Source organism: Strix uralensis, chromosome 1 (genome assembly GCF_047716275.1).
Source record: "Strix uralensis isolate ZFMK-TIS-50842 chromosome 1, bStrUra1, whole genome shotgun sequence".
NCBI classification, from domain to species: Eukaryota; Metazoa; Chordata; class Aves; order Strigiformes; family Strigidae; genus Strix; species Strix uralensis.
The window spans coordinates 20,996,009-21,008,518 of record NC_133972.1 but is presented as its reverse complement, the minus strand read 5'-3'; the positions used below and the strand labels follow the sequence as shown (position 1 = coordinate 21,008,518).

Genomic DNA, 12,510 nt, shown 5'->3' with positions numbered 1-12,510 from the left:
GAATGTGATTGTATTTCTTTTACCTTAGTAGAATTCTGATCCTGCAGAAGACATAGATGTGCCAAATACTATGGCCAGCATATCCTGTGATTCATGACTGAGCTTTCTAGCAAGTTAGTTTTGAATGGTATTTACTGTATGATATTAAGTACATGCCCATATTGCCAGTTCTCCTAATTTTATTGCATGTCACTTATTTGCTTTTTCAAAAAGCCTACTTTTTATGGTCATATGCTTTTGTAAGAGTTTCAACTTACTTTAGGATAACCCTTAAAATATTCCTACCCTCATGGTTCTAGAGAAAGCCTTAAAAGTGGAAATTCTAACTGCTCAAGAACAAGAAGGTAAGTAACTCCTCCTGTAGTATTTAAAATACAATACTTGCTTCTGAGCAAATAGCATGGGATTTTGTGGCTAACGTTCGATTTCTCTCTGCTTTTTCGAGTTGTGACACAGTCGAATGTAACAGTATCAGGTTCTGAACTCAGTCTTGGAGTTGGGTGTTGAGCAGTAGCGTGGAGTTTGTGGATGTATTGTGACACTTTGCCCATGGAAGTGCTGGACATCTTGTTTGGAAAACAGTTATTATGAACAGTCTTCAGGCTGTTGATTTTGAAGGTCTTAACATGAAAGACATTTTTTTGCACGAGGACCGGCAGGTGGGATATATATGTTAAGCTATGGAGACAAGAGCCAGCTAGCAGTGCAGAGTGCCAGAGATGCTTTTAAAGAGCAGCTTTGCTCTTTACCAGACAGGGTGAAGGGAAGAGCATAAGTATTGTTAAAAGCAACAGCATATGCACTTTTGCCTGCCTGACATGCTGGTGAATTTTGAAGCTTGCAAGCACATCACTGTCAAACTGTGAGGAGAAAGAGGTAGATATTAATGAGTGTTTTTAAAGTTACATAATTATTCAATCCTTTCAGAATAAATCTGTGGTAAAGACACATCATGGTTATTCTTGTTAGCCTCTTTGTAGTCTGTGGGTATCTAATTTTCCTCATGTACTGTCTAATATTAGCTTGTATGAAACCAACAGGTAAGAATAAGCTTTATCTAAAACCATAAACTTGCTGGAGTGTAGATTTTTATCAGTATAACACCTTGCATCTCTTTATTGTTGGAAGCAGAGACTTTGTGACATATACTAATTTTAATTTAAATCTGCATTTTGCATAGCTGGCTACTTTAATTTTTAATAAAATCTTCACTGCTTTTGAAATAGTTTTGATTTTATATTTAAAACAACAAAAACCTGAGTTGGTTAATCCTTCAGATAAAAATTAATTTTATGTGTCATTTGTAGCATGAGCTTAAACTGCATGTCTAGCCTGCCTATACCCAGCATGTGTGTTCTCTGCCTGAAGGAACCAGAAGATGATGTCGTGCATGGATGTCCGTCCCTCTGCATGCGTTGTTAAATCTTAACCTGTTAAGGTTCCCTTACATTTAAACTGTCCAGCTATTCTACTAACCTGTTAAAAAACCCCTGCTTCATTTAATGTGATATGGTAGCTGTTAGGGCTCTCCTGTGCGAAAGCTGTGCTGCTTGCTTGCCCTCAACAAGCCTTGTTGTGCTGCCCCGCAGGTGGCAGTAGTGGTCTGGCAGAAAAGACCCCTGACCCAAACTTTCGTGAGTAGTGGTTGTTTTCAACTTGGCATTAAAAGTAAAACCAATTAATTTCCATCGCTTTTTAAGTTTTGTTTTTTGGTGGAAGATGCTCCTTTTTATTTGGTCGCTGGATTGTGTTTGGCCTTTTAGGCAAAGAGTCTTTTTCAAAGAGCGAACTACAGGAGCTAAAGACTTGTCTGAATTTGTCATGCAGTAAGGCACTAGTTTGCTGTTTTGCTGTGTGGTGTCACCGTGTAAAGGTGCTAGTGAAAATGTCTTCACTCACACAAGTAGAGAGTGAAAGTACTGTATAAGACCTGGAAGCTGGAGAATCTTTCAGGCGTTCAAAATAGTAACACTGGCAAATTCAGGTTTTATTCAGTTCTGACTCAGTAGATTTCAGTGCTTATAAGAGGGGATAGGTGTTGACCTGTTGTTCTAGTCATAACTTCTCTTTTTTTAACTGTTTTTCCACTGGTTATCAAGATGAAATCATGTTTCATTTCCCTCTTCCTCTTACATGTATTTCATAATTTTTTAAACTAGATTTGTGTCAGGTATTCTGTTAAAATCAGCAATCCTAAACTATCACACAAATGAGAAAGATGAATAATGCTTTTCTCTAAAGCAACAAGCACAAATTATTTACCACTTAATGATATTCAATATAATTACATACTGTTAAACAGTTACAATTGAACACTATATTTACATTATATGTTTGCGTGCCCTCTGCAGAGTGTGCAAAGTGTGTTAAATACATAATATGAATAGCCTTAAAAGAATTTTAGTTTCCGAGAGCAAACAGATTGTCTGTTTTCATGTGTAATAGCAAAATGGGGAAGTCTTACACATACAAGTATTACTTTTGATGTAAAGTTGAACAAAATTTTTTATAATGAGGAAGGGGTTTTAAGAGGAGCCTGAGGGTGCTCCACAGATACCCAAAACTGTATAAAAATTGGTGGCAGCTGGCACTGAGTTGCACGAGGTATGCTTTAAATACTCAACTGTAGGTCTGATTTTGGAGTGTGTGTTTAATAACAGTAAGATGGGCTTTTGACTTTTACTCCCATTAGTTCATGTTAGAAATTCTTATGGTTTATTACTCCTAGCATGATCTTCCTTCAGCATTTTATCAAATACTTCACACAGTTACAGCTATAAAATGGTAGTGAACCTTACAATTTGTGTTTTCAAAAGCACTAAACTAAAAAGTGCTATTGTAGTTATGCTTTTGTGTATAATTACTTCAGAGAATGATAAAATGAGGAGAGAATTGGATTCAAAATGCTTGAGCACAATTCAGAGATTAGTTTGCTAATTTCATAGTTTATGAATAATACATTATCAATAAGGGACTGAAAGTAGTATTGCAGAGCATCATGTTTTCTGAAATGATTGGTATGAGTAATATCAATTAAGACTACTTCTGAAATTGAGATAGAATTTTTATGTGCTATTACAAATACAAATAATCAAAGCTGTAAATGCTGTCAATAACCAGACCTTGTCCTAGAAGCTGTCCAAGGCTTAGCTTGTGTCATTCAAGTAGAATTCAGAATTACAGATTCAATTTCTAAGTCAATTGTTTGAGTGATCAATTTGGTATTATATAACTGGAAACATGCAAAGCATTTTAATTTCTTCAAAAATGATGTTGTGAGCAATTTGTTTAGTAAGAGAAGACCTACAAAAAGCATATGCTGTTATTATTACCCAGAATCCAATAAAAGATAGTTTTTCAAATTATTACCATATGTGTGTAGGAGTTGCTTTGTACTGTAAAGTTATTTTAGATACCAGAATAATTTGTTTCATACTTTGAGTTCCTCACTGTTAAAGTGTCCCCTTAGATTTGCTATTACTTTGACTATTGTGTGATATATAGTAAAAAAAATAGTTTACAATAAAAGAAATTTAACAAGTAATTGAAATTCCAGATTGTGTGCAAAATGTGCCGAATGAAGTAATGGTATTTGCAGGGATATTGTATGAGTGCAGTAGCTGTGGGGAAACTACTATAAAACTGTTAAATATGCTCCCCCTCCCCCTGCTGTCTTTAACCACTGTTATAAAAGCTTGAGAAAATAAAGCAATTTTGACTGGCTGACAAACATTCCAGCAGAGAAATTATTGTATTATAAATCATATGTTATAACTGGTTACCCATATTTTTCTTATTGTTTCTATTGATGTACAAATTCATGGAGGGCTTTAACAAGGAAAGGACTGAAAAAGGCTTTTTTCTATGTGTATATGTTTCATGTTGAACAATCTTCTTAGGACCCAACAGAACAGTAACTGAAGCAGAGGAAAAGCAGCATTACAAATGACACTTTCTTAAACCAATGCTTTTGTCTCTGAGCTAGTGCAGAGTTAAGGGATGTCATGACTAACAGGAAAGTTGGTCGAAATGAGTTTATTTTAAGATGGAATTTTTGAATGTGCATTCTGTAATGCTGACATAAACTCAGAAGTTAAGAAAAGGGTGATTTATATAGGAAAATCACCTCATTGATTTGAGCTGATTTTGTTTGATAGACTGATTACCTGCAGATGACTGCCAACTTAAAGGTACATCGGGAGGACTGTATTTACAAACCACTTTTGAATGTATTATACTTTAGTAGTATATCATCAAAGATATATTGCTTACAGTGTAGCTATATTTCTTCATGCCCTTTGGATCTACATTCAGATTTCCTCATGGATCTTTCCTTCCTAGCTTAACAGATTCATAGCCTCCAGAAAGAAATTTTAAGATGGTCCAAATCCATTGCTGGAGAATTTTAGAAATTGCCTTGTTTTCATACATCAGTTTTCTTTCTCCAGTGTGGAACAAGCTCATGATGCAGTTTCTCTTGTTGTCACCCCCCCCCCCCCTTTTTTTTTTTAGCAACTTCATTCTTTGCTGTAACTAAATAGCAAAGTGTGGGCCACTGTATTTGGTAGCATCTGCTTCAACAATATCCCTTTTTTAAAGACTTTGATGCACCCATGGCCAGTATGGCACAGTTCTTTGCAAACACTTGTCAGGCATTAAGCAAAGTCCTATACTTTAGGTGGTATTTGCATACCTTACCAAGACTGTGTTATGGTCCAGGTATTCACAATAGTCTGTCTACTTCTGTTGTTCGTATATACAGATCTCAGGGTTAGCCCAACGTATTTGTTCCACGTGCCATCCAGAATTTTGTAAATGTAGCACAGATGTGTGTTGTACAGAGCTTTCTGGACATAAGAAAACTAGGATGAGCAGTTCTGCATGTAATTCCAACAACAGACCCAGTCCTGAGTAAGGAAACCAGCTATAGTCGGAAACAAATACTCAAGCGGCCAGAGAAACAAGGACTCATGCTTAGTTCCACTTCCTCTCACTTTGGATTGAGAGTTTACAATTTTTCAGAAATAACAGTTGCAAACCCCAAGCTTACAGGTCACAAGTAGACCATCACATTCACAGGATGGCTGCTAACACACGTACTGCATCTGTAAGTTGAAAATCAGTATTAAGTCTTCTACCTTCTTTTCTTAAACTGTTTGTTGGGGGAGACTTGGCATCTCCAGCCTTATGGTGCTCAAAGACAGCTTCCTATTACAATTGACTTAGTTTTTGTAGTGAGTGTTAATATATGTTACAAATTGCGGTGGTAGCTGGAAGCTTTTCTGTGGTAATAGGAACAGTAGTCCCAAAAGAGGGACTGTTTCTGTTTAAGATGAGTTTATATAATAGGTAAGGAGAACAGTGTGTTTTGAGCCCTATTATGTGTGTTCTGTTCCAGAAGGCAGTTCAGACTTGCATGTTCCACCTGCAGCAAAGGACTAACTGGGGATACCTGTTGTCCAAAAAAAAAACCCAACCAGTTTCCATACATTCATAGTTCAACCAGAAGATTTATTTCGTTTGCTGAGTAAAAATTACTTTCTGTAGAAAGAAAAAGCTTAAACTTATCTGCAGCAACTACTTATTTGTACAGTGCCTAGTGGGGTCTTCATTTCTGTATGCAGTTATAATATAACTGTACAGAGTTCAGGTGATCCAACATAGTTTTTCCAAATATTTGATTGAAGTTGTGAAACCAAAACTGGGTTTGTGGCCTTAAGGTTCTGTAAAAAGGCATTTTGGATTCTCCAACTGGACCATCAGTTATCAGAATTAATCTGTGACACCTGTTTGCCTTTGTAATTGCTATTACCCTGGAAAATTTTAGAATGAAGCTTCCTATCTGTACTGGAGCCATGCTACCAGGCAACATAGAAAATCAGAGAGAATTCTATTTTTTTATACAGCTACCTAATTTTTTAATGAGGATTGTACTAGAAGAGGCGCTTGAAGGGTGTCAGTGTATATAAGTTAAAAGAATTTTTGTTAATTCTTTATAACTTATAGCTTGAACACTTATATAAATGAAATGTTTTACATGGGTTTAATTAGTGGGATAGTGCATTAGGCTTTCTTATCAAAATTGTTTTATATCTATGAATTAAATTTGGTCTGCCTTTGCTTATATGACAGTTTTATTTGCAAAGGCAGTGTCTGCTATAAGATATTCTAAGTATGGAATACGCAAATTATTGGCATGAATGTGTCACCTCATGATTATGAAAATAAATACAAGCTTTTAATTTAATTAAGAGTAAGCATTTTAAAAAATAAAGTTAGCCTTCTCCTAACTTCTGCTGTTAATATGTATGCTAGTCTTTACTGTTCAGTTCCTCTTCTGTTTAGGAATAACCTTCAAGCTAAGCAAAATGTTGGCAGTACTCACTGTTGCCTCATAATTTGTTAAATACTTTCCTAAATCATGCATTTGCATGGTACGTGATCAGATAAATGAAGTGAGTGAGACTTCTGTAGGAGTAAGTTCAATGAGGTACTGTTCCCTCAAGAGAAAAGAGACTGTAGTGAAGCCAATAAAACACTCATTTGTATTGATCCAGAGCAGTGTAAGGGGAATGTTCTGGATCCATGTGGCTTCCTTTTAGAAATATACAGCAGGGAAGAGCCAGCCAGGGTCTGAAGCCAGCACAGTAGCTGCAATAGCAGCCAAAGAATGGGTTAGGGGAGCTACTGATACCATCAAAGTCCTACTGCTGTCTTCACTGTGAACATGTACCATCTGTTAGTGATTTCTTCTAATGCATCCTTTCCCTTCCCTTACTTGATGTTCCATTTAGCTAATTCCTCTTCCTGCATACCAACCTAAATATCCATACTTCAGAAAACTTAAGTAACAATTCGTGAATAAAGAAGGTTACAAATGTACTGTCTATTTGGCTTGTTTGTTCTGATCCTTTCCTTTACCTGTCTTGATTATACAGGTTCTGAGATACTTGGGTGATGTTTTAGTCATCTATCTAGCACAGATTGGTTCTTAGGTGTGATTGTAATAAGTGGGAGTAATATCAATAAACTCATCTGAATTGAAGAATAAATATTGTTGTCTTTTTGTCAAAGAATCTCATTAAAACCAGGAAGTTCTATTATATTTGTAGATGGAACAGTAGATGCAGGATAAATTCAATGTTATTACTTCTGTGACTCTTCCCAATTTCTTAATGAGCTTTATTTTTTTTTTATGCAGAGGCTTGAAGGGTGTTATAGTCACTCTGAGTGACAATGGGCATCTTCAGTGTTCCTACCTTGGAACTGATCCTTCACTCTTCCAGGCTCCTCAGGTTGATTCTAGGGAAATAAACTATGAAGAATTCGATGCTGAAATGAAAGAGCTTCAGAAAATCATCAAGGAGGCCACAAAAACACAAGGTATACTTCTCCCTTTTCTGTAGTCGTACATACTTTTGACCACTTTTAGCACTTTAAAATATTTTATTTTTATACTTTAATCATAATTACACTTCTGTAGGAAATGTAATACTTAATGGGTGTAAGGTATATACAATAGATAAAGGTAGAAACAAAATCCTAGACCGTAAGGCCCTTGAATAGAGTTTTTTCTTTGTATTTTTGTTGGAATTTTAAAGATACTTACCTCAGGCTGGAGATAATTCTCACTAGTGCAAGGGTTCAGAGAAAAAACTAAAAGTGCATGTTCTACCCAAAGGCGAGAAAAGTTATGGAATTTCACAGCAACAGTCTGATATACTTAGGCTTCAGAGAGAGCAAAAGTATTGCCAAATTCTGTTTTAGTATTACAAATGGCTTCTTAAGTTACGCAATTAACAAAGAATGACTTTTGTTAAAGCAGCTTTTCTGTTGCTTTAACTTCTTTCAGAAGTGGTTGTATTTGAAGAACATAGTGAGAGATATCAAAAATCAAATAACTGATCATGATAAATTCTAGAATTTACATTTCTAATAACTTGCATTGCTTTTGTTCAAGGACACAGTTTCTACAGAGATCCTTCAAAGTTTGTGTTTTCATAACTGAGCTTTTAAACAGTGTATCTGATGTGCACAGGGAATTGGAAACATGTGATTTTATAGGTAACTATGGAAAAATCTTAGACAAATAGAAAGAACCAATTAAAATCTTTTCCTGATGATAGTTAGCACATTCTTAACATGCATTAAAGAAATAGTCATGGCTTTCTGTGTAAAAAGAGAGCAAAAAATCTTGCAGTTGAAATCCCTAGAAAACAAGAAATTATTTATATGCAATCATGAGCTTGATTCTACATCTCAAAGATTTCTTTTTTGTAATTGCGTATAACTTTGTCCATTATTGTGATAGACTAATATCCATGTTTTAATTTTACAAATCCAGTAATTGGTTGTTTATGCATACAGATGTGGGTAAATTCCATTGATTTTTATCACAGCCCTTCTTTATAAGTATTTGACAATTTTGGCTGGCTATCATAACCAAAGGAGAGAAAAGCGTGATGGAAGGAATAAATTCATTTGCAGTGAATCAAGTTCTGTTTGTTAATTTTAACATAGTGTGTGGAAGATCTAGAGAGAGAGAAAGGAAACATAGCTGTCCTTTATAACTTTTCTAGTAACTGTCATGGTATGATTGATAAGTTTACTGTGAATATTGTGGATCTTTTCCCCATTCTCTCTTTTTAATTTTCTTTTCTTCCTCAATCTTTCTAATCTGGTCTAAGGTGTTACAGTGGTGTTTTCAGAAGTTTTTATGAATGCTTCTTTTGTTTTGGAGAGATGCTCTAATGATGTTGTGTTTGGCTTTAACTGGATGGAAAACTTGTGAGAAAACCTTTTACTTATGAAGAATGCCTTTCACTTACGAACGTTTTGGCTTTGATTCATTTTGGCTTTTTTCTTAGAACTTTAGCTAAGTCTTAAAATAACTGCTAATCGTATCTGGTTGAATGCAAACCACTTTTGAACAGTGGTCAGCATTGAGTTACTCCTAAGCATGATCTCTAAAATGAGCTATAGACTTTTCTGTCTTTTGGATTCACCTTTGTACAGTAAGAGCTTGTGTTGTTTTGAAAATATCTACCCTTATATGGAAATAATTTTTCTTTGTTTCATTTTGACTTCCAAATATGGATGGTATTTAGAATTAGGTCATCATATTAAAAAAAACTTGAGTAGTTATTTCCATAAATGTCTTATATTTCTGTCCAGTGCTGATCATTATAAACTGTTGAACTTAAGCTGCTTTATACATTTTGAAGAATAAGGATTTGCATTATGAACTGATGAAATATTTTAAAATCTTAACTGTTATACTAACTTAAATCTAATGTTACTTGCATCAATCTGGATGACATAAGTGATTAAACATAGGTGTTTTGGCTCAGTTTAATAGTAAAAAAAGGTGATACTTACACGTAAACTGGTTGTGGTATCTGTCCTATTTCTAATAGAAAAATGACAGAAGTTGCATCATAGTTTGCTTGAAGAAGCAACCTGAAGAGAGATAGTTAAGAAGGATTAGAAAAGGAAGATATTTTCTTATTTGTACAAGTGGAATGGATTGTGCTGAGCTATGTGTAATTGGCAAAACCAGTTGTGTGCAATTGTGGCAGTATGAAACAGGGCTAGGCTTCTCTGGTAGGTGGTACTGGAGGAACATGTTTTGGTTTTGATTTTTTTCCCTTGTAGTAAAGGGAGGTATTTTTCTCTGAGCAAAAGAAAATGAAAACTTATTTTCTGTCTTCATCAAAATATTTTCCCTTGAGTCTTTTATGAGAAAGAGATAATGTGCTGCCCACCAGTTCTGTGTCATTTTCAGGTGTAATAAAATTCTTGCAACTTTCTGAATGTGCTCATGCTCACGCTCTCAATTTTTATGTTAGTTTCCCCTTTACATTAAGTCTTTACCGTTTGTTACTTTAGGAACCATACATTTCCTGTTTGGGTTTTTCCTTTTCCAGTACGTTTAGTATTAAGAAATAAAAGTACTTTTCAGAAAAGCACAAATACTTAGAGCTGGACTTCTGGACTCTTAAGAGGAGATTATGTAATTCCTCATGGTATTTAAGTGCCTAGTTTTTAATCCTTACAACTTTTTTTACATATGTGAATCTGCATAAGGTTTTATATCATGGCTATAAATGAGTTCATAACATCCTTTGCCTTGTATATTGACAGTCATGGAAATCATCAGGTAATACATTGTAAGTAAGCCCCATATAATGCTCTGTACATAAAACTTTCATATACCTTCTTTGGCAGAGGAATTTCTAAGATCTATTTTAATTTTACACTATTAGGCACAGAATCTTTCTGTGTCTAAGGTATTAATTAGCAGATTACTTAGATGAAAGTGCCATGTGCAGTGTGTATTTTGGAGATAGTTGTTTATTATAGGTGTATTAGTATATACATGCGAGGAGAGAAGTTCAACAATTCCTTACAGTCTCTGAAGATTATGGATAGTAGGTGTAAAATCTTGTGATAGAATGTGTCTGAATTCTTTTTCATACATAAATCAGAAACCCAGAATGAGATCTGTGTTTAGGTTGTCTGTAGAAATCTTATAAAATTAGAAAGTTTCTTTGGTCAAAAATGATATGCTTTGCACTAGTAGGTGTAATGATGTAAGTCTGAAACTTGATGCTGTTGAAATTGTATTATTTTTAGAAATGTAGCTGCATGTTTGTTAAAGGAGAGCTGATTTACTTTTTCTTTTTTTTTTTTTTTTAAGATATTTTGCCCAAATCTGAAAAACACAGAGATCTAATTGTCACAGCAGAAGTTTCGCCTGATTTGGATGCAGAATCTGTATGTACCTATATAAAAAGGAAATTATTCTGGAAACATTGGTTTCATATATGAGTAAATAATGGTTGATTACGGATAGTGATTACCACGTGTTTATATTTGTGGGACTGAGCTTCTGCATAGCCCCCAGTTTTCCATCAGTTAAAACACACTTTTGTTAACGATTTTAGCTAGAATTATTAAAATGATTTAGTATCTTCTGTCTGGGGATCTTTAGGTTCTTGGCTAAGCAAACATAAGTGAATGAGAACTTAGGATCTGGAATAACTTCAGAGTGGTGAGAATTTGTAATGGTGAGCAGTTGTTAATATGGGGGGAAACAGTAGAAGTTTCACTGTGTGGATCTTTTAAAGATAGAATATGCGAACCACTCAAAGATGCATTGTAAGAAATAATCTTTCTCTGTCAAGGCATTATTCAACATTCTCTGGTGTTGCAGCCTAATTAGTTTATTCATCTTGTATACATATGTAGTTTATAAAAATGAATTTAAATTCAGATTCAGGAGGGCTCATATTGTCTTAAAACATTTTAGAACATACTCATTGAACTAGAACATCTTAAATCATTTCTGACCACTAATTTGTGTAAAAGGAGCTGCTTTTTAATACTTTCATATATATATTTGATATATTTATTTAAAGTCTGTAATTATTACTACAACTACCTCTACTACTATTATTCTTTGATAAAAGCACCTCTTTATAATGAGTGCTGGTGGCCTAGCACTTGTCTGTGGAAGAAAGGACAGTGTGACATGGTCTTGGCTAGCTGCAGTAATCTGCTCACAACACTCAGAACTGTTATGTCCATAGAATGCTCTAATGCTGCCGTGCTTGTTTGCTCAACCTTCCAGATGCAAATGGTCTGTTTCATATATAAATAATTCAATATATCAATTGAACCACAGCCTGGAATCTTTATTTCCCGAGGCTGTTCATGTGTCTTAGGTTCCTGTGTGGTAGGCTTTCCTGGGGGGTTCCTTCAGCAGCCATCTAGAAAGGAAAAATCCAGTAAGATACTTCATAGGGAAGGATCAATACAGCAAATGTGGGAACAATTTTAGGGTTTCTGCAGTGATCTTGGAACTTACAGACTTGCAGATACTGCTTCTGCACTTGTGAAAAGATTTAAATTGTGATGTGTGTGGTAAAAGCAAAGAGGATATAGATGTATTAAAATGGATTAGAGAAGTAACTGGAGGACATTCTGGTTATTTAACACGACCTCCTGTGTACGGCCTCTGATCCAGGAAGTCCAGCTGATTTCTGAAAGCTGAATATAGTAGGGATACCGTATCACTTTGCATTCCTGCTACTGCTTCAGGATCAACCACTGGTCACCAGAGACAGTGGGCTTGACAAGCCAGTATGAAAGTAGCTATATTTTTTTTAACTGAAAAAGATACGCAACGTGCAAATGAAAGTCCTGTTTCTAGAACCCAGAGAGCCTACCAGCTTCCTGACTTCTTAGGAGCTTTGCAGATGTGGACCTTATACTGACATGTTGGGATGAAAAGGAGAGTGGGTAGAGGACATCAGATTGTTAAAACAATTTTATTTTAAAGAAGCGCTTCACTTCTGCTCTAATAATACCAAATTACTCACCTGAATGTATTTATACCTTCTCATGATAAAAGAGTAAATTAAGAACAAACAGGAACATTTTCTTAAACTGTAGGGACTGACCTGTTGCAAAATGAAATATGAGCATAAAATAAGATATTAAAATAGA

At 35.0% G+C, this 12,510-nt stretch overlaps 1 protein-coding gene across 7 annotated transcripts in view; it reads left to right on the top strand.

Annotated features, from left to right (window-relative positions):
* The window catches only part of BBS9 (Bardet-Biedl syndrome 9), a 321,079-nt gene that overhangs the window by 59,935 nt on the left and 248,634 nt on the right, over positions 1 to 12,510 (top strand). For all 7 annotated transcript variants that reach the window (XR_012627546.1, XR_012627544.1, XM_074858732.1 and 4 more), the window contains 2 exons: positions 7,202 to 7,383; positions 10,700 to 10,776. Coding sequence is in view for 5 of the 7 variants with exons in the window: in XM_074858732.1 (XP_074714833.1) it covers positions 7,202 to 7,383; positions 10,700 to 10,776 (259 nt within the window). In the remaining 2 variants the exon portion in view is untranslated. The remainder of the gene's footprint in view (positions 1 to 7,201; positions 7,384 to 10,699; positions 10,777 to 12,510) is intronic.